Raw genomic sequence first — 23472 nt, forward strand, 5'->3', positions numbered from 1 at the left:
ATAAACCATTAGCCAACCTTATTAAAAAGAAGAGAGAGAAGACTCAATTTAATAAAATCATGAATGAGAAAGGAGAGATCACTACCAACACCAAGGAAATACAAACGATTTTAAAAACATTATGAACAGCTATACGCCAATAAATTAGGCAATCTAGAGGAAATGGACCCATTCCTGGAAAGCCACAAACTACCAAAACTGGAACGGGAAGAAATAGAAAACCTGAACAGGCCAATAACCAGGGAGGAAATTGAAGCAGTCACCAAAAACCTCCCAAGACACAGGAGTCCAGGGCCAGATGGCTTCCCAGGGGAATTCTATCAAACGTTTAAAGAAGAAATCATACCTATTCTACTAAAGCTGTTTGGAAAGATAGAAAGAGATGGAGTACTTCCAAATTCATTTTATGAGGCCAGCATCACCTTAATTACAAAACCAGACAAAGACCCCACCAAAAAGGAGAACTATAGACCAGTATCCCTGATGAACACAGATGCAAAAATTCTCAACAAGATACTAGCCAATAGGATCCAACAACACATTAAGAAAATTATCCACCATGACTAGGTAGGATTTATCCCCGGGACACAAGGCTGGTTCAACACTCATAAAACAATCAATGTGATTCATCATATCAACAAGAGAAAAACCAAGAACCATATGATCCTCTCATTAGATGCAGAGAAAGCATTTGACAAAATACAGCATCCATTCCTGATCAAAACTCTTCAGAGTGTAGGGATAGAGGGAACTTTCCTCGACATCTTAAAAGCCATCTACGAAAAGCCCACAGCAAATATCATTCTCAATGGGGAAGCACTGGGAGCCTTTCCCCTAAGATCAGGAACAAGACAGGGATGTCCACTCTCACCACTGCTATTCAACATAGTACTGGAAGTCCTAGCCTCAGCAATCAGACAACAAAAAGACATTAAAGGCATTCAAATTGGCAAAGAAGAAGTCAAACTCTCCCTCTTCGCCGATGACATGATACTCTACATAGAAAACCCAAAAGCCTCCACCCCAAGATTGCTAGAACTCATACAGCAATTTGGTAACGTGGCAGGATACAAAATCAATGCCCAGAAATGAGTGGCATTTCTATACACTAACAATGAGACTGAAGAAAGAGAAATTAAGGAGTCAATCCCATTTACAATTGCACCCAAAAGCATAAGATACCTAGGAATAAACCTAACCAAAGAGGTAAAGGATCTATACTCTAAAAACTATAGAACACTTCTGAAAGAAATTGAGGAAGACACAAAGAGATGGAAAAATATTCCATGCTCATGGATTGGCAGAATTAATATTGTGAAAATGTCAATGTTACCCAGGGCAATTTACACGTTTAATGCAATCCCTATCAAAATACCATGGACTTTCTTCAGAGAGTTAGAACAAATTATTTTAAGATTTTTGTGGAATCAGAAAAGACCCCGAATAGCCAGGGGAATTTTAAAAAAGAAAACCATATCTGGGGGCATCACAATGCCAGATTTCAGGTTGTACTACAAAGCTGTGGTCATCAATACAGTGTGGTACTGGCACAAAGACAGACACATAGATCAATGGAACAGAATAGAGAACCCAGAAGTGGACCCTGAACTTTATGGTCAACTAATATTCAATAAAGGAGGAAAGACTATCCACTGGAAGAAAGACAGTCTCTTCAATAAATGGTGCTGGGATTTTGGACATCCACATGCAGAAGAATGAAACTAGACCACTCTCTTTCACCATACACAAAGATAAACTCAAAATGGATGAAAGATCTAAATGTGAGACAAGATTCCATCAAAATCCTAGAGGAGAACACAGGCAACACCCTTTTTGAACTTGGCCACAGTAACTTCTTGCAAGATACTTCCACGAAGGCAAAAGAAACAAAAGCAAAAATGAACTATTGGGACTTCATCAAGATAAGAAGCTTTTGCACAGCAAAGGATACAAACAAAACTAAAAGACAACCTACAGAATGGGAGAAGATATTTGCAAATGACATATCAGATAAAGGGCTAGTTTCCAAAATCTATAAAGAACTTATTAAACTCAACACCAAAGAAACAAACAATCCAATCATGAAATGGGCAAAAGACATGAAGAGAAATCTCACAGAGGAAGACATAGACATGGTCAACATGCACATGAGGAAATGCTCCTCATCACTTGCCATCAGGGAAATACAAATCAAAACCACAATGAGATACCACCTCACACCAGTGAGAATGGGGAAAATTAACAAGGCAGGAAACAACAAATATTGGAGAGGATGTGGAGAAAGGGGAACCCTCTTACACTGTTGGTGGGAATGTGAACTGGTGCAGCCACTCTGGAAAACTGTGTGGAGGTTCCTCAAAAAGTTAAAAATAGACCTGCCCTATGACCCAGCAATTGCACTGTTAGGGATTTACCCCAAAGATTCAGATGCAATGAAACGCCGGGACACCTGCACCCCAATGTTTCTAGCAGCAATGTCCACAATAGCCAAACTGTGGAAGGAGCCTCGGTGTCCATCGAAAGACGAATGGATAAAGAAGATGTGGTTTATGTATACAATGGAATATTACTCAGCCATTAGAAACGGCAAATACCCACCATTTGCTTCGAGGTGGATGGACCTGGAGGGTATTATGCTGAGTGAAGTAAGTCAATCGGAGAAGGACAAACAGTGTAGGTTCTCATTCATTTGGGGAATATAAATAATAGTGAAAGGGAATATAAGGGAAGGGAGAAAAAATGTGTGGGAAATATCAGAAAGGGAGACAGAACATAAAGACTCCTAAGTCTGGGAAATGAACTAGGGGTGGTGGAAGGGGAGGAGGGCGGAGCTCAGTGTATAGTAGCAAAGAAGTATGAAGTAGGTACCTATAGAATCTTTTTACTTTCTAGTGTTTAATATTTTTGGTGATTTCTATTTTTTAATAATAAATGTATTTGTTATTGGTATTCAATTTGCCAACATACAGAATAGCACCCAATGCTCATCCCGTCAAGTGCCCCCCTCCGTGCCCATCACCCATTCACCCCCACCCCCTGCCCTCCTCCCCTTCCACCACCCCTAGTTCGTTTCCCAGAATTAGGAGTCTTTTAATATTAATTCTGCCATCTGTGTTTATGAGTGAGATTGGCCTATAACATCTTGCCGAGGTATTCATATTAAGGTTATGTTTATACTGTAAAATTAGTTGGTATGTATTCCTTCTTCTCCTATCTGGTAGAATTTCTATAAAATTGTTTTTATTTCTCCTACAAATAAATGTTTGGTACAAGTTACCTAGGAAGCAATGGGCTAAAGTTTTCCTTTTTGAGAAGCTTCTAATTATCAATTCTGTTTTTAAATTAATTTTAGAGCCATTCACATGTTTAATTTCTTGCATCAGTTTTGTAACTTGTGTATGTTTTTAAGAAATTTGTTCAGTTTCTTTAAATTTTCAAAATTATTGGTGTAAAAGTCTTTATAATATCCTCTTACGATCTTTAATGTCTATAGTACCTGTAATAAATTACTACACATCACTAATAAATTTGAGTTTATATCTACCCATTTTAATATGTTTTCTATTTAACTCATAGTTTTAAGGGCTTTTTTTGTCCTAGTGCGATAATGTGAATTGCATTATTTTTTATTCCATTTTTTCCCTTTATTAACAGCATAGTTCTATATTAATGTAATTAATGTATTCTTTTACTACTCTTTTAAGGGTTACTCTAGAGGTGTCCTAACATAGTAGCTCCTAGCCATAGGTAACTATTTTAAATTTATTAAAATTAAATAAAACTTAAAATTCAGTTTCTCAGTCATACTAACCATATTTCAGATACTAGAAAGCTACACCTGGTTGCCATATTGAACAGTGCAGTTATTTCCATCATCACAAAAAAGTTCAGTTGGACAGTGCTACTCTAATAATTATAACATGTATCCCTGACTTATCCTCATTAAATAGTGTTTTATTTTTCTGTACATTATTTGTGTACATTTGATATTTATTTACATTTATTATATATTTACCCTTTTAATGCTTTCTTCTCATATCTCTGATTCTATCTAGTATCATTTTTCTGTACCTGAAGAGAAATAATTCATATCTTTTAGTATTATCTTTATTATAGATATCTTAGTGACGAAGACTCCCTTTTATTTATCAAAAAGTTTTTTTTTAATTATTATTTCACCTTTATTCTGGAAGGATAGATATTTCATCAATTTCTGGCTTTCATTTCTGTTGAAAGATAAGTCAGTTATCCATCCTTCCCCCCCGCCCCCCGGTCGATTTAAATTTTTCCTTCTCCCTGCTTTTCAACAATTTTCCTATAATATACTTAGGTTTTCCTTGTAAATATTCATTTTGGGGTTTATATTGTTCCTTGAATATGTGACTTGATAGCTTTTAGCAATTTTGGAGAATTCTCAGTCATTATGTCACTAAACACCACTTCTTCCCCATTCTTCTTTTTCTCCTCTGGGATTTTATTCACATTATGTTATATCTGACTATAACCCTAATATCCTTTGCATTCTTTTCCTTATTTACCTTTCCTTTTGGCTCTTCATGCATCATTTTTGATATTTTTTCTAATTCATTAATTCCATCTTCACCTGTCTCTAACACTATTTAACCCATGACTTGAGTCCTTAATTTCAATTACTGTATTCTTCAGTTCTAGATTTTCCTTTTGGTTCTTTTTTATAGATTATAATTTTCTACAGAAATTCTCTCTTTCCTAATGCCTATTAGGCAAAACTCTTCTAAAGTCTGTGTTCAGTAGTTCTGTTATCTAGATTTCCTATGTGTCTTTTCTGTTATCTTTTGTTTATTTCTTTTTTAGGGCTGGTGTAACAAAGTACCACAAACTAAATGGATTAAAACAGAAATTTCTTGTTTCGTAGTTCTAGAGGCGAAAAATACAAAACCAAGGTGTTATTGGGCCATGTTCCCTCTGAAACCTGTAGGAGAGAATCTTTCATTGCCTTTTCTATCTTCTGGTATCTACCAGTAATTTTTGGCACCTTTGGCTTATAGATGCATCACCCACTTCTCTGGTTCCCTCATCATATGGCATCTTTTTCTTGTGTGTCTCTTTCCTCTTCTTAGGACACCAGTCATAATGGATTAAGGGTCCACCCTGCTGCAGTATGACTTCATGTTAATCTTTGTTATATCTGCTATGATCGTATTTCCAAGGGAGGTCATGTTCTGAGGTACTGTGGGTCCTTTGCAAAGCATGCAATTCATCTCATAACATGTTTCATTTTTTTTAATTGTTATTACATGTTTCATCGTATGCCAGGTTCTTCTTTATCAAAGGCCAGCTCTTATACATGAAAAATTGTGGAGATAATGAGAAAGTTAAAATGTTATCTTTCCCTAGACAGGATTACTTTTGATTCACCTTAATTCCATTGCAGGAATTTAGATAATTTGAAGCTTGACTTTGGACCCTAGAAAGACCAGTCTGTTTCCCACTTATTGCTAGGGTATTGCTATTCAGGATCTGTGCATATGTAACCGGACTGACACTGCCAATCATTGAAAAGACCTGTTTGCAAGGCTGACCCTTAGCTGGTATCTAGGAACATGCCTAGTAAACTGTTCCTGTACTGATAATAAGACTTTCTTTAGCTGATAAGGATGGCTCATAGTACCTGTACTGTACAATGTGTGTTTATTCAGCTTATTCTGAACATCTGCTTTCCTTTGAGAGTCTAATTTTGGTATGTGCTAGGCAGAGGGCACCTACATGATGAGCCCCCCAACTAAAAACTTTGAGTGCTGAGTTGCTAATGAACTTTCAAAAAAACTTTCTGGAAGAATTAAGTGCACCCTATGTGACTTCAGTGGGAAGGGACTTTTTTTTTTAATTGTGATAAACTATACATATTTTAGAATAACATTGAATTTACCATTTCAGCCATTTTAGTGTACAGTTCAGCAAAGATTTTAGTACAATTCAGTGATATTAAGTAGATTCGCAGAGTTGTGCAGCTGTCACCACTATCCACTTCCAGAACTTTTTCATCATCCCAGACAGAAACTCAAAAGAGACTCAGATTTCACCTGGTTTCCTCTGGATTTCACTCCGCACACCTTTTCCTTTTGCTTCTTCTTCTTCTTTCTTCTTTCTTCTTCCTCTCCTCATTCTCCTCCTCCTCCTCCTCCTCCTCCTCCTCCTCTTTCTCCTCTTTCTCCTCCTCTTCCTTTTCCTCCTCTTCTTCCTCCTCCTCTTCCTCCTCCTTCTCCTTCTTTTATATCCTTTTGCTATAAGTCTTAACCATGAGTACAACTGTATTTTGAATCCTATGATCTTTTAGAGATTCACCAAACCCAGGGGACTGATTTTTACACAAGGTCCCAACTCAGAGCTTAGATGTTCAGTTCGTTGATAGATCCTAAAATCCAGTTTTTGTTCCTGTGATCCTTAGAGACTGTTGAAAGCCCTGGTCCATTTCTTAGCCTTTTGTTGCTTTTTCCGGAGAAAAGCAACCCCAGGGGCCAGGTTAACATCTCTGGGTCTCTTTCTTCTTCTATTTGTTGATTTCTTTACCCTTCATCCACACAAATGTATATCCAATCCCTTTCCTGGTTGCCACTAACAAATTATATACTTTAATTGCTTATGATATCTATTGCCTGTCTCTGTGTTTCTTGTTTACTGTTAGTATCTCAAGCTCCTAGAACAGTATCTGACACATGGAGATACTCAATTATGTTTAGAATGAGTGAAGTTGCCTTTGATAATTGGTTAAAGGAATAGTAAAAGTCAAGGAGAGTGGAAGTGGTAGAAGACAAACCACTGAATTCAATTACTTTATTCTTTTTACTGTCTTTAGCTGTGCATAAGAAGCCACTGGGATATAGGAAGAGAATGTTATAACTTATTTTTTTCTCCAAATAACAATTAAACATTATTCATATTAAGTATGTGGATTGGTAAGTGGTACTGTCTCTTTATGTTGTCATACAATCCTGTCACATAAAATATTGAAAAAATCTTCACCATCTTCATATAGCACACCCCTAGGGAGACAGTTCCATATGAATGGCCACCCCCAGAGCTATGCCATACAGCATCCTTGGGTATATTAATTATGATTTTGTTGCCAAAAATAAAAGATGTCACTTATTATAAACAAAAACCTTGTACATCTCTATACTTCAAAAACTTGGAATCAGATTAAGGGGGAAAAAAAACCTTTTAAAATCCTCCAGAGAACCTTAAGAATAGGAATGTAGCCCCTATCTTAACATTTATAAGAAAAACTGGTTAACATCAGGGAAGATGGACTTTTTACTAAGAGAAATTAGAGAAAAAGCTTTGTGTTATTGGTGTATGATGTTAAAAACAATCGGTGTCACTCTAGGAAGCCCAGCAATAAGGCATTTGTTTTATGTGGATCTTTGTATCATTGTATCTTTTTTAGCTATGGCAGCCATTAAAACCTATAGCAAAATAAATGGACTTTAAATCCATCCTAGTTGTATCACACAGTTTTATTCTTTTTTTAAGATTTTATTTATTTATTCATGAAAGAGAGAGGCATAGGCAAAGGAAGAAGCAGGCTCCATGCAGGGAGCCCAATGCGGGACTGGATCCCAGGACCCTGGGATCACGACCTGAGTCCAAGGCAGACGCTCAACCTCTGAATCACCCAGGTGTCCTATCACACAGTTTTAAATAATTTTTATTTTATTTAATTTATGATAGGCACACACAGAGAGAGAGAGGCAGAGACATAGGCAGAGGGAGAAGCAGGCTCCATGCACCGGGAGCCCGACGTGGGATTCGATCCCGCGTCTCCAGGATCGCGCCCTGAGCCAAAGGCAGGCGCCAAACCGCTGCGCCACCCAGGGATCCCTATCACACAGTTTTAAACCAAGATTTCTCAAAACAAGAAAGCCTAGCCAAGGGATCCCTGGGTGGCGCAGCAGTTTGGCGCTTGCCTTTGGCCCAGGGCGCAATCCTGGAGACCCGGGATCGAATCCCACGTCAGGCTCCCGGTGCATGGAACCTGCTTCTCCCTCTGCCTGTGTCTCTGCCTCTCTCTCTCTCACTGTGTGACTATCATAAATAAATAAAAAATTAAAAAAAAAGAAAGCCTAGCCAACTATACTTTGTATATTATTTTCGTTTTTCAAAAAATTTTTGTCTAAGTGCTACTGATGAACAGTTTTTAATGTGTGTAGACCACAGCTATATGCAAAAAAGAAAAGTTCAGAATAATTAAATAACTTACACATAGATACAGAGTTTATCAGTTGGCAGGACCAGAATTGAATCACATTTTTTAAGTGTTACTAACTTTGCCATAAAACTGAAAAGGCTAAGGAAGAATTGAGGGAGGGGCGAGGAGGTATCAGCTGTAACAAAAATGAAGCATTCTGTGTGACAGTACTAATCAGTGTAAATTAAAACAAATGACTTTGCTGTTTAGAAACTAAATTCTTAAAGTCTTGACCAGAAACTTTTCAAGTGCTTATATTTTCTTTCCCGTGCACTCATACACCATAATCCTTCCTCAACTGTGGCCTGAGTTTTCCTCCCAACCATTGCTAGCCACTCCTCCATTTAACTTAAGTATTTGTCGTTTTTTTTCCCTATCCAGCCCTATGAGCTCAAGATTTCAAGGAAATTTGGTTGATTTCTCATCAAAAAATCATATTTAGGGGTAGTACATTAGATCCTTTGGAGTAAACAGTGAGAGTAGAGTTTATCTGCATGATTGAGTGATTCAAACATGTCTTACCTGACAAAGTGATGTAAGATCTCAATTACTTTAACTGAAGAGCAGCACATTGGTTTGTAGGACATGGTTCAGTAATTCTCAAATTTGGTGGTTCATCAGAATCACTTGTAGGGCTTGTTAAAGTAGATTGCTGCTCCTGACCCTATAGTGTCTGATTCATTGGTCTGGATGGAGACCCAAACTTAGCCTTTCTAGCATGTTGTCAGGTACTGCTGATGCTGCTAGTTTGAGGACTGCTAATTATTATAGCTCATAGTCTCTTTTTCATGTAGAATAAATGTACTTTTTTTAAAAAATGTTGCTTTGCTTTACTGTGAACATGTTCTCTTCCCCTTGATTGTGGCATTTTTTTATCTTCATGTCCCATAAAAACATTAAGAGATACTCCTTAAAGAAAATTCCCGAAGTAATCTTTCACAATAAGAGAACCTTCTAATCCTTTAATTATATCAATTCTACATAGTTGACATAAGGTAGGCCTTGGTTTTGCACAGTTCTGAGATACACCAATTTCAGTTACTACAGTCTATTAACTATAACAAATTTCATAAAGTACAGACTTCACTGCTGACTTTTCAGTCTACATGTCACTACAAAAATAACAGATGCACATCATGACCAGTGACCAGTCATGTCACATTTTCCAAACTCTGTCATTAGTCACTGTGCACCTCTTACTGAGTTCATACACACAAAACAGTCTGTGTATTTGTGTTCCCTCCTTATGCCCCAGTGATAGACTCATGTAATTTTATAAAAGTGGATAATCAAAGAATTAGCCAACAATAATTAAAGCACAGCAAGGAAAAAATGATACTACTGGAAGCAAAATTCAAATTGAATATAAATGGAGTTAGGAAACAGCTGACAGTGGGAATGTTGACACCACTGATCTTCAAGAGACTCTAGATATGCCACCACAGGAATTTAGTGAAGGCAAACTTATGGACATAAATGAGGAAAGTGGTTGTGACATTAAGAGTGATGACAGCATAAGATTTTACATGAAAGGAACTCTGGGAGATATTTCTTGACATGTGAAGCACAAGGATACAATGTTGGCATCTGATCCTAACTCAGAAAGGAGTATGACTATCCACGGCATAGGAAAGATTTTTTGCTTCCTATCATAAGTTGTTCCAGAAGAAGTGACAAGCAGTGTTCAAACTGCTCTTGAGTTTTTTATAAATAATTTTCAGTGTTTTTAATGTATTAAATTACAGTGTACTAAATAAATATTAGTTTTGCTTTTTTTATTTCCCTATACCTTTATAATTGATCAGGAATTCATATTTGGATCATGAATCTAAAATTTTTTTTAAGATTGATTTATTTATTTTAGAATAAGGGGAGGAGCAGCAGAGGAGAGAAAGTGTTAAGCAGACTCCACCCTGAGTGCAGAGCCCAATAGAGGGCTCCATCTTACAACCCTGAGATCAGGACCTGAGCCGAAACCAAGTGCCCCAACAACAAAAAAAAAGTTTTTAAAGATTTATTTATGTGAGAGAGAAGGAGAGAGTGTGCATGCACCTGCATAAGTAGGGGAAGGGGCAGAAGGAGAGGGAGGAAGAAGCAGACTCTCCACTGAATATAGAGCGTGATGAGGGCTTGATCTCATGACCATGATGAGATCATGACCTGAGCTGAAATCAAGAATCAGATGCTTAACTAAGCCACTCAGGCACCCTTTGACAAATTTTTTTAAGTTTTGGAACAATTGTAACTTTTCCCATTGATCATTAAAATTGCCTGCATGGTTTCAGCTTGTATGATTATTTTTAGCATCCCATACTACATACAAAGCAAGGACTATATGTATATGTATGTGTATGTATGTATGTATAAATGTATGATTGGATGCATATATATATAGTCTTTAATTGTATTATATAAAGGTTTTATTTGTACTCTGTAAAGAGTGTTTCCCAACCTTGATACACACACAAAAAAATACTTGGATAGCTCTCTGTGATACACAAAAGAGCTCCTGGCTGAAGGGCAGTGGCCAGGAAACTTTCCATCCCAAGCCTTGCTTAGCTGCCCCAAGGGCCAGGGAGATAAATATTTCAACCACATGTATGTGTCATTTAAGGCCCACAGGTGAAAATACTCCAATATTGAGAGAATTGTTAACTCCTTGAGGAAGTAGGCATCATAGCACTTAGTATGGTGTTCTCTTTTTGGTTTTTTTGGCTGACCATGTTTGACATACTATAATACATATTTTTTAATTGAAATTTCTTTAAAAAGCTAAGACTTGTTAATCTGCTCAAGGGCATATTTAGTAAATGTCTAAATATGTTTTATTGTATTTAATATTCTCTTTCTACAGTTATTAAAGCATTAAAATGTGTCTTACTAGAAATGTCACTGTATAGTGAGTATTAGAAATGCTGAGGTAAAACTGAAACTTGGCATAGGAAATAACAAGTAGGCATTGCAAAAATAGATTCATTGTTTTAAGGAAAAACATCTGGTGAAAATGTTTCCAATTCTTTCTATGAATACAAAGTAATCAAAAGGAGGCTTTATATGAAAATGAGATATGTGCTTTTTTTTTGGTCCCAGTGATTAACATTAGCTTTCCCAGTAATGTGTTTTGATAACTAAATATTACAAGTTCAAAATAAAACAAAAAATGCTATTTTCAGCATGAGTTTTAAATTCTTTTCATACTAATTGATGTTTTTAACTCTAGTACAATAGCATGATTTTTGTATTGACTTGATTATGTAACATTTAACTCAGTGCTTTCATATCATTCTTCCTTGATACATTTCAAGGCCTAAGTGTACTATCTTAACTTATTTTGCTGTAGAACATACACATTACTTTTTAAAATTGAAGTGTCCTCTTTTGCTACTTTGTTTCTTGAATTCTAGAATTATGTTATGTTTGTAAGAAAGTAGACTTTAAGCAGACTTCTTTTTGTAACCATGTAGAATCTTATGGTGTGCTGTAATTAAAAGCCAGATTTGTTTTTGAGCTTTATTGTGGTATAATTGACAAATTAAATTGTAAAATATTTAAAGTCTACATCATGATGATTTGCTATATATACACATTGTGAAGTGATTCCTCTCATCCAGTTAATTAATACCTCTATCCCCACATATTTATAGTTTTGATTTTTCTTTTTTGAGAACATTTAAATTCTCTTTTAGCAAATTTCAATTGTGCAATATAGTGTTATCATCTATAGTCACCATATTATACTTTTTAGATTCTCAGACTCTATGTGGCTGAAAGTTTGTACCCTTTTACCACCTCTCCCTATTCCTTCCTCCCTCAGCCTCTGGGAACCACTTTTCTCCTCTGTTTCTGTGAGTTTAACTTTTATTTTTAGAGTCCATATATAATTGATATCATGTGGTATTTTCTTTCTCTGTCTTATTTCACTTAGCATAATGCCCTTAAGTCTATCTTTGTTGTTATTAATAGCATAATTTCCTTCTTTCTCTTGATTGAATAATATTTTAGCGTGTGTGTGTGTTTCTCACATCTTCTTTATCCATTCATCCGTTGATGGACACTTAAGTTGTTGCCTTGTCTTGGCTATTGTAAATAATTAAACTGGATTTTTATAATCTAATCTTTATCTTAAGAACAAAGTGTGTTGGGGATTCCTGGGTGGCTCAGCGGTTTAGCACCTGTCTTTGGCCCAGGGCGCGATCCTGGAGTCCTGGGATCGAGTCCCGCGTTGGGCGCCCGGCATGGAGCCTACTTCTCCCTCTGCCTGTGTCTCTGCCTCTCTCTCTCTCTCTCTCTATGTCTGTCATGAATAAATAAATAAAATCTTTAAAAAAAAAAAAAAAACCAAGTGTGGAGTCTCCTGGGTGGCTCAGTTGGTTAAGTGGCTGACTCATGATTTCATCCCCACATCAGGCTCTGCTCAGCACAGAGTCTGCTTGAAATTCTCTCCCCCTCTCCCTCTGCCCCTTCCCTCATTCTCTCTCTCTCTCAAATAAAATCTTTTAGAAAAATAAACACTTTACTTAATAAACTTAATAAAATGTATAATTCTCCTCTTTTTAGAAGGTAAAGTTCCTTTACAGTTACAATTTTGTAAAAACTTCTCTAAGGACCCTGGATAACTTTTGCTTTTTAAATACTGCAACTGGGCATCCCTGGGTGGCGCAGCGGTTTGGCGCCTGCCTTTGACCCAGGGCACGATCCTGGAGACCCGGGATCGAATCCCACATCGGGCTCCCGGTGCATGGAGCCTGCTTATGTCTCTGCCTCTCTCTCTCTCTCTCTCTCTCTCTCTCTCTCTCTCTCTCTCTCTCTGACTATCATAAATAAATAAAAATTAAAAAAATTAAATACTGCAACTGTTCTTTTTGAAGTTTGATATTTTATTTTAGGGCACATCGATGCATTTACTTCAAAACTTTTTCTGTTAGAAGAAATTACCTCAGAAGAATTAAAAGAAAAACTTTCAGCACTCAAGTAAGACAGTTTACTTTGTGGTGGGATTTTTAAAACTTATTAATATAATGACTAATTTTTGTTTATTTCTAAATATTGGGTAAGTTTAAATCATTTATTTTCAAGACTTTTAATCTTTTTCTGCATTTAGGCTTCCCCTGGCCCAGTTTGTTATCCATCTATATTAATCATATCCCTTTTCAATTTAAATCAAATGCCAGTGGCACCAGCCTTTCTACTTCAGACAAAGAAGGCTAGAAAAAGAGTAATAGCCCACCATCTGAGAGGTGCATGGGAGCACCACTTTCAGAGATGGGAAAGAACAGAAGAGTCATAGACTCTTAGCTCTAAAAGATATATACATTTATTTAGACATCCTAACTTCTTAAAGTTTCCCCTGTGCCACATATTACTGTACATCATATAAATGAGTTTATTGTGCTCAGGACTCCAAATACGTAAATGCAAAGGAAAATAACTTAGGAACATAATCTAATTTATATCTCACAGCTTTCTAGGAAGGACTGGTGGTAGTATTAGCCCCATTTTGTGTGTGGGGAAACTGGAACTTAGAGTGACTTACTCCAGAGCACACAGGTGAACTGGAGTGACAACCTTGGAAGTTAATGTTTGCCCATTAGGATGGGAAATTGTCCTGACTTAGACTGGTCACAGAGTTTCTGCTTTGGAGCTTGACAGTTTTTTTTGAAGGGTCTCAGATTCAATCTTGAATTCTCTGCTTATTCTTAAAAATGTCCACTTCTATTATAAGGACTGCCTCCTTTGAGGAATAACTTTTTCTTTACACGAATAAGAAGGCTTTTCCATACATTACTCACTGCCCGCCCCACCATTCCAATGAAACCCATTTTTAAATAAATACTAGGGGAAATAAATTTAAGTCTAGAATAGATACTAAAGAAATAACTACCCTGCTGCCACTCGGTGGCTTCTCTGGCATCACACATTTAAAAGACTTCTCAGTTTCTTTGAAAGCTAATTCACCACCATCTCTAAAAGGCAAACTCTTTTGCAGATTAGTTCTGAATATAAAATAGTGAGCTCTTCGCAACTGCTCTGATTCACACAGGCCAACTACTTTATGATTTTGAAGAGAAATCAGAAAATGACAAAAAGATTATAATTTAATCAAATAATGTTATTCTGTGTTTTCTATTTTTTTCTTTGTTAGTGAAGGTATTTCTCTTTCTGAGGAGCTATAATTGTTAAGAATACTTTTAATTTTACATTAATTTCTTCTGTTTAATAGGATTTCAAGTTTATTTAACATCCTCCAACACATTCTAAAGAAATTGAGTAGGTAAGTTGTTTTTGGACATTTTGCATTGATATGTGTGATTTTCTTGGGTGAAAATTCAGAGAAAGTTTGAATATATGCTATTAGGGATCATAGAATGTAACCCAGAAATGCAAAATTTATTCTATTTTGTCAAGGTTGCAATTGTGAAAATAAAAATAAAAAATAGAATATGATAGTATCTGACTTGCTTGCAGTTAAACATTTCTCTATAAGACTCTGTTGTATTGGTTCCCATATGCCACTGTAACACATTACCACAAATTTACTGGCTTAAAACAGCACAAACTTATTTTATAGTTTTGGAGGTCAGAAACACAAAATCACTTTTGCTGGACTAAATTTGTAGCAGCAGGGCTGATTCTTTTTGGAGGCTCTAAGGGAGCAATCATTTCCTTGTCTTGATTTTCACCTTTTTTTTTTTTTTAATTTTTTTAAATTTTATTTATTTATGATAGTCACAGAGAGAGAGAGAGAGGCAGAGACACAGGCAGAGGGAGAAGCAGGCTCCATGCACCAGGAGCCCGACATGGGACTCGATCCCAGGTCTCCAGGATCACGCCCTGGGCCAAAGGCAGACGCTAAACCGCTGCGCCACCCAGGGATCCCGATTTTCACCTTTTAGTGGCTGCCTGTATTCCTTGACTGTGGCCTCCTTCTCCATCTTCCAAACACGTCACTTAAATTTCCGCTTCCTTTGTCTCATTGCACCTTAATCACATTTGGGAAGCCATTAAAGGTAATATACAAAAGTTCTGGAGCTTAGGATATGGATATTTTGGAGCCTACATAGCTATGTTGTTTACATTTTCAGGATAAGGAAGCAACATAGAGCTAGTGTTCAAAAAATCATCAAGTCTGTGAGAAATCTCAGAATATGAATTTTCCACCTGGTTATTTATCAGACTGTTTTATTATATGAACTTTTGTTCTCCTTCTGTTATGCCCTTACCAAAAGATAAACTGGAAAACAATTCAAGAATCTGAAATAAAAGTGAAAAATCTCAAAGTTCTCAATCTCTACTTATTATGCCTATTAGTTTCCTGATTTATAAAATGATGAGTTCAGTGATGTCCTAGATATTTTTCAGTTCTGTGGCAGAAATTTTGTCTATTGTGTTCTTCATATGAAGCACAATACTTATACATGAAATTTGTCAAATGCTCTTTGAGATCTTATCAATATCTTAGTTTGTATATTTGTTTTCTACTGTAACTAAGGCAGATTACCACAAAATTGGTGTTTTAAAACAACACAAATTTATTATCTTTCAATTCTGTAAGTGTACCAGGTCTTCTGGGTCGAAATCCATGTGTCAGCAGGACTGAATTTTTCTGTAGGCTCTGGGTGATCGTCTCTTTCCTTTACTTTTGTGAATTCTAGAGGCCATCTGCATTCCTTGGTTTGTGGCCCTTTTCCTTTTTCAGAGTTTCAAAGGCAGGTTGAGTCCTCACATCACATTATTCTGACTCCTTTCATGGTTGTAATCTCCCCTCTGAGTCCCTCCTGCTTCGCTAGTCTACATTGAAGGACTCTTGATTACAGTGGACCCACTAAGATAATCCAGGAAAATCTTAAGCATTTTAAAATCAACAGGTTAGGAATTCCAATTCTATCTTATTCCCTCTTTGCCGTGTAATTTAACATATTTATAGCTTCTAGGGTTTAAGATGTAGGCATCTTTGGAAGGTCATCATTCTGCCTACCGTAATCAGTATCCATCCATGTACATTACACCGTGTAGCATTTCTAAAATACTCTTCCCTGAAGTTTCTCATTCTCCATGAATTCTCTGTAAACCAAAACTTTCTTCACTTTTAGTGAAGGTAGTTAAGATATATGGTTTTGATCAATAAAACCTCAATCTTTGAAATGTTATTTATTCCTACTACCAAATCAGTTATTATTCATTGCCTTATATAAAAATAAGAAAGTGATTGTTTCTGAAGAAAAATTCTCCGGGGGGTAAGAATACTTCTGAACCTCCTTTTTAAGCAGAAAAGCCATTACTTTTCTGCTTAAAAGAATTAATGGAAACATAACTTATCAGGTTTGTAGGCAGATGCATATAACTAAAGTATGATTAATTCTTATTTTAAATGATATGGGAAAGAACTGATGTTCTCTTTAGCACCTTTGAGCTATGTAAAATAGGAATGTAAAATCCTAAGAAAGCTCTTTATGTTGATACACTGAATTCCTTAAGCTTTCTAAGGAGAAAAGGAAAATGTAGATTTGGTATTTGACAGGAGTGATTATTTTAACAGTAGAGGATCATGATTAAGGGTATGGCCTATGGATTGAACTACTTGGGTTTATATCTCCCTGCAATCAGAATTTGGGCAGATTGCTTAGTATTTTTAATATCTATTTTTCTGTGATATGGAGTGAATTACTAATATTCTGCCTTGAAGATTTGTTGTGGAGGATTTAATAATAAAATGGATATAAGCAGTATAACAGTAGTTATTTAGCTCATGATAAACATTCAGAAAAAAAAAACATTCAGTACCTATCAGCTGCTATGGTTGCTATTCTCAGCACCTCATATTGTATTATGATTATTCCTTTTTTACTTCCACTTTATTTTTTTTAAAGATTTATTTATTTACTTATGATAGACACACACAGAGAGAGAGAGAGAGAGAGGCAGAGACACAGGCAGATGGAGAAGCAGGCTCCATGCCAGGAGCCTCATGTGGGACTCGATCCCGGGACTCCAGGATCGCGCCCTGGGCCAAAGGCAGGCGCCAAACCGCTGAGCCACCCAGGGATCCCCTACTTCCACTTTATTTTTAAACTAAGTTCCTTTTTTACTTCTACTTTATTTTTATATCTCTTAAGCTTTGTGTTACTGGGTACAAAGCAAGAGCTGTGTTTGTTGAATGAATTAAAATGGTCTCTGTAGGGACACCTGGGTGCTCAGCGGTTAAACACCTGCCTCAGCCCACAGGGCGTGATCCTGGAGTCCCAGGATCGAGTTCCACATCAGGCTCCCTGCATGGAGCCTGCTTCTCTCTGCCTGTGTCTCTACCTCTCTCTCTCTCAGTCTCTCATGAATAAATAAATAAAATATTTTTAAGTGGTCTCTGTATAGGAATATTGTGTATGTACACTCATGAAATACTCTTCAGTATATGTTGTGCGTGGATTAGAGAATTAGACTGTTTCACATTAAATTATTGAATATTTTGAAAAAAGAAACTATGTATCCTGAACTTTGGAGTAACAATTAAAATTAGTTTCCTAAAAATCATGAAAATATTACTAAAAATAAGATTTCTTAAATCTTACTTGGTCATAAAATATTTTTAGAGGCAGTATTCCATTCCCATAATTGTTGTCAATTCTTAAACCACGATTAAGAATATGCTGTTGAAATTGACACCATTTGAACCAGTGAACCAGTGAACCATTGAACCAGTGAGTTGAATTTCCTTGTATGATTTAGCTTGCAGGAGGGTTCCTACTTGTTGTCTCATGCAGCAGAAGATTCTTCTCTCCTGATCTACAAGACCTCTGATGGAAAAGTTACTAGGACAGCGTACAATTTGCACAAAACACATTGCGGCCTTCCCGGTGTGCCTTCCAGTCTGTCAGTTCCCTGGGTTCCTTTAGATCCCAGTCTGTTATTACCGTATCATATCCATCACGGAAGAATACCTTGTACTTTTCCACCTAAATCACTAGGTCCCACACCACAGCAAAAGGTATGATTTTTTTTTTTTTGCAGTTAAATGTTCCATGAGGTTATTTATTCATGTATTTCATTGACGATACAATATTTCAACTTCATGTCCACATTAATCACAAGATCATCTTGAAATTGTATCCATAAGAAGGGTAGATAAAGTATGCTTTACTGAATCCAGTCATTGTCAGTGGAAGTTTCTGTTTCTGTAATGTTTGTAAGTCAACTAAAGAAAATTCTATGGCTTGCCCAGTGGGAATAAGCTAACTCCCTGTGTTCTTGTGAAAAACATAGTTATATTTTTTTTGTGATTCTTATTTATATATGCTGATTCATTTTATTAAATATTTGAGGCAATTTGCAGAGGAATACTTACAATAAAATTATGATGATACAATTAAAAATTGATAAGTAGGATATAGAAAAATTAAAAAGTGTTAGTAATTAGTGAATGCAATATCTTATTAAATGTACAATAAACTGTTAAGGACTAAATTATTTGCTAAGTATTGTGTAACTCAGTATTTATTGAGTTATAATTAACTTTACTCTGTTTATAGAATCCTTCCCAGAAATACCAGTTGAATGATTTTTCTGACTGGGACTTTTATAAAGCCATGGCTAGAGATACTCTTCACCATGTCACTCATTCTTTATATCATGTAATATATTCCAATCTGGGTTTAGCTGTAGGAAAAGTTTTGTTCTATACAAATGAATCTGTTGTTCAGGAAATAAAAACCAAGTGTATTTTCCTTCCATGCTGCCAAAAACCTTGGAGTCAAAATTATTATTTGACTTCTGTAATTTTCTCAATATGTGTTCTCAGAACATCTATCAATTGTGTATCCTGTGGATATCTTCTGTTCTCTTTTGTTTCTATGTTATATTAATCTGTAAATGTTTTCAAGGCCTTTTAGAAATAGCTAGAATGCAAAAACTGAGGACCTTTAAATAATTTACAGTGAATGAGGTTTATGTTTTTCAGTGTTTTACCCTAATATTACTGTTTGGGAGGATCTTTTTAGGAAGGAAAACTCCTTGTACATTCTTAGCTAACTTCGGCCATGGATATGTATAAATATGGTTAATTAGTTGCGACAAATGAAAGAATGGATGAAGTTGTTGATATTTTAAACCATCTTATCTACAGTTCTGGTTGGTTATTTCCAGTTTAAATTTAATTTGAGTAATGATTTTTATAGCTTATTACAGTAAAATTTTCTTCGCTAACTTAAATATAATAATTGAAAACTTTTCTTGAAACATTTATATATTTTCAAGTATAATGGTCTCCTTTTAACTTAGAAATTGTGATTATAGTCTATCACCTGTGACATATAATTATATACGGGGATGAGTTACTCCTTTTTGGCGTAATACTCTGATACAATACCATATGTTCAAGATTTGGGCACATCAATCCAAAATTAAACAATTCATTTATATGTATACCACTGAGCAGTTGCTGATTTATATTTTTTAAGGTACTTCATGTATTCAGTGCCAGGGACAAATCCTTAGTGAAATGATCTAAGACCCAGCTGTTAGGTACAATAGATAGGTAGATAATTAATGCTTGGTTTGGTATGTTTTCAATCCCTTGAAAATTTTTGGTGATTTCCTACACATCTCCCTACAGTCTAGCCCTATGTTTGTTGAGCATTATTCAGCCTTCCTCCCTTACTTTCTCCTAGCGAGGCCATGGGAATGGGACTTTCTAAACCAGTCAAGGTAAGTGCAGTTAGGGTTTCTGGCTTTAGCAGCAATGGGAAAAGACTAAAGCTTCAGGAAACCTGAGGAAGTAAGACCCTATATGAAAAAAAAATCATGCACACATTTCATGGTGTAAAAACTTACATAACAAATTTTTTTTTTAAGATTTTATTTATTTGAGAGGGTGAACGAGAGAGGGCATGAGTGGGGCACATGGGAAGCAGAGGGAGAGAGAGAAGCAGACTCTCAACTGAGTAGGGAGCCCAACACAGGCTCCATCCTGGGACTCCAGGATCATGGCCTGAGCCGAAGGCAAATGCTTGACCTACTGAGCCACCCAGGCTCCCAGATACCAAATATTTCTGTCTTTGATATAGTCCTTTAGTTCCTGTCCACTTGAACTCACTTCTCATATTTGTGTAGTGCCTTAGGTACTAACCCTGAGAGATACCCCCCAGTAGAGTTTATGTCTGCCTCCTACTTCATGGAGAAGAGATTAATAGGAGAATCCCATTTGCTTCCTATGCTACTCCTGACGACTTCTACTTCCAGTCCTTTTGCAAAGGCTCTGTGACCATCCCTTTTCTCCTTCTACAACTTCTATAATAAACAGTCATTTTATACACACACACACACACACAACACACACACACACAATCTTACAATAGAAGTTTCAAAATACTTTCCTCCACAATGTAGTAGATGCAGTCAGAGTGGTCAGTATAGTCTTACAGTAAATACTAGCTGAGTGGGCAGTAGTGTAGATAATCTAAAAATCAGAGCTCTGTTCTAATCAGTGTGTTAGAAAAGTTCATAGGATTCAGACAAATACACTAGCAGACTCCAATCCCAAATGGAGCTTTTCCTTTCTGGTTATCTGACAGTAAACCAAAAAATGCCTATGAAGAGATAACATATTAGGGAAGCTGGAGTCTGATTCATTCTTTAGTGAGCCAGTAACCCCTTGGAGTAATGCTAATATATCAGATATATTAGGAATATGACTGTGCTGCAGCAACCATCTCACCCATCACCATCAGATCTGTAATTCACTGAATAAGATGTGAAGAAACAAAGGGTGCAAGATGGCCAGGGAAAATAGAGGCAGAAATGGACAGGCTCTGGGCAAATGATTTTAGGTTTCCAGCTTTGGCCCTTTTCTCCAAGGGCTGACTTTCTCCATCGCCCCTTTTAAAAACTGTGCTGTCTCAGTGGCCACGTAGATGACAGGATTTCCAGATCTCACCTTCAGCAGGACTACAGTTAGCAAAGGATTGTGTCCTAAGAATACGCCTTCTCATATCTGTAGTCTGTGTGGTGGGCTAGAAGGTGAGAATGGGCAGCTCCTTGTGTGCTGAGGAGGAGTCGATATTAAGGTAGAACCAGCAGCACCCCAACAAACTATTCCTCCCATTCTCTTTCTTCCTTTTTTTTTTTTTCCTCTGGAGTCTCCTCCCAGGTGTTTCTTCCCACTTCTTTTTCTTTCTTGCAGGAATCTTCTCTTTTAGTCCCTCATCTTTTCCTTTTTACTGTGGTTCTTTTCTCTTTTGCCTCCCTGTTTTTCACATTTATTTTTCCCCCTTTTTCTATATAGACTACTGTTTTTCTTACTCATTGTCCCTTTCTCCATTTTGTAATTTTTTTCTCCCTCTTTACCACCTCAGACCTTTTTCTTGTATTTTCTTCCTCTCCCTTTGTATTTTTCATTCCTTCCTTTTTCCTGACCTATGTCATTATTGCAAACACATCGCTCAGAAAAGTCCTGTTGTTCCACCATTTTCTAATTTAACATTTCAGCCTCTTCCAGATTTAACACAGAGAATGGTTTTCCCCTTCACTTCTCTCCATTCTCCTCTAACCTATTCCTTCTCTGATTGCTATTTGAAAGTTTCGCTTCTTAAACTGTGTCAGATTAAAGCTTGTTTAGAAGCATCCAGGGGGCTGGAGATTAAAAACGTATAAAGGACCATTTGCAAAGTAATTAGTACATGTATAAATAATACAGAGTTGACTGTATATAAATACTTTGTAAACATGTTAAAACTATTCGTTACTTCATCTCTTAGGTTGGTGGAACAAGAATGCCTACACGCAGCCGCAGGAATCCAGTTTCTATGGAAACCAACAGTCTGCCTCCTCAGCAAGTTGAAAATGAAGGAGAAGCTCCAAATAAAAGAAAAATAACTTAAGGACTCTATCATGGAAAATGAAGAAAAACTAGTTGTAACAACGTTCAATTTAGAAAAGTTTGAGGGGGAAATATGCCTAGAAGATCAGTGGATAAGATGAACATTTTTCTTTTAGTGTCCTTGAGAGTTCTTGGAGTGCCTTGAAAAAAATATATTGGCTACGTGAAGGAGTGTTTCAGTAAAATGGAATGTTACACCCTTAACACTTGATGTTTGAGGAGAATCTAGATATGTTTTAACATTATCATGGCAGGGAAACAGAGAAGAGAAGTATTTTTATAGTAGACCTTTTCCAAAAACTGTAAATAGGAAAATAATCTACTTTTTTCAAGAGCAATATTTATCATTGTGTGTTATGTTAATAATATGAATTATCACATTGACTCAGAAAGTTGAATCTTGCCACTGTCAGAATTCTGAGCCAATATAAACCTTGCTTCTGACCCATTGTGACAGTTTTTATATACTACTTCAAAATGATGATTGTTGCAAGTTAATAAAGTTAACATCTTTAAATACTTGATGAAATTCCGTTGCACAAGCCAAATATCAAAATTAAAAATAAACAAGTCCATGTCTCTGAAAAGTCACAAGTTAATGATTTCTTGTTGGTCAATCATCAGTTGAGAAAAAAACAGCCTTCCATGTGTGTTATAGGTTTGGCGATGGATCCCTCTCTCTTGGCACAAGTTTCAGCCTAGTGTTGAAATATGCTGCTGAAAGCAGAGATGATTGTGTTTCCCAAAAAAATTTCATTATTTCAACTGACAAGGTTAATGTATGGTAAAATGTAAGCTATTTTTCCTCATCTATACTGATTAAATGTCCTAGGACCACAAAGATGAATTTGGCAAAGCTCGTGAGCACCTGGTGTTACTATAGCCAGTTTGGACTTAAGAACGAATGGACTTATTCAATTTTTGTATCTTTGTCCATTAATGAGCATTAAAGTTTCAGAAATATGTGCATCATTTGTAAAATACAAGTTTTGTAATCCAAAGTAATATATCTACTTTGTTTTTGGAATTTTTTAATGTGTTTTATATTAATATAAGAAACTGGTCTGAGAAATCTTCTCAACTATTATTATAAGTAATAGTTTTTATCTTCAACTACCAAGTTTTATTTTTGATTTTTATAGTCTGTTATAAAATATTTTTAAATTAATTAGTAAATATTAAGATTTTTTTATATATTTTAACATATAATTTCCTCCTGCCACTCCCTTTTTAAAACCATGAGTTTTTTTTTAAATGGACACGATTTTTTTTTTTGAACTTTGTCCCATATTCCCATATCCCAGAAATATTTTAGTTGTGACTCATTTGGCAGTGAACCAAGGGAGAGGCAGGGAATCCCCTTGGAATTTGCTCTTTTAAA

The 23472-nt window shown here is 36.1% G+C and overlaps 1 protein-coding gene across 6 annotated transcripts in view; it reads left to right on the forward strand.

The window, feature by feature from the left end:
* The window catches only part of ICE2 (interactor of little elongation complex ELL subunit 2), a 72782-nt gene extending 49641 nt beyond the window's left edge, over window positions 1–23141 (forward strand). For 4 of the 6 annotated variants that reach the window (XM_055319914.1, XM_055319915.1, XM_055319917.1 and 1 more), the window contains 4 exons: window positions 13114–13198; window positions 14448–14498; window positions 17948–18206; window positions 21970–23141. In XM_055319914.1, the coding sequence (XP_055175889.1) occupies window positions 13114–13198; window positions 14448–14498; window positions 17948–18206; window positions 21970–22092 (518 nt within the window). In that variant the 3' untranslated portion in view covers window positions 22093–23141. Of the gene's footprint in view, window positions 1–3704; window positions 3749–13113; window positions 13199–14447; window positions 14499–17947; window positions 18207–21969 lie in introns of those variants that run through there. The other 2 variants (XM_055319918.1, XM_055319919.1) reach the window with 2 other exon arrangements.
* Window positions 23142–23472: the final 331 nt, after the last annotated feature.

This window comes from Nyctereutes procyonoides, unplaced genomic scaffold, assembly GCF_905146905.1.
Source record: "Nyctereutes procyonoides isolate TBG_1078 unplaced genomic scaffold, NYPRO_anot_genome, whole genome shotgun sequence".
NCBI lineage: Eukaryota > Metazoa > Chordata > Mammalia > Carnivora > Canidae > Nyctereutes > Nyctereutes procyonoides.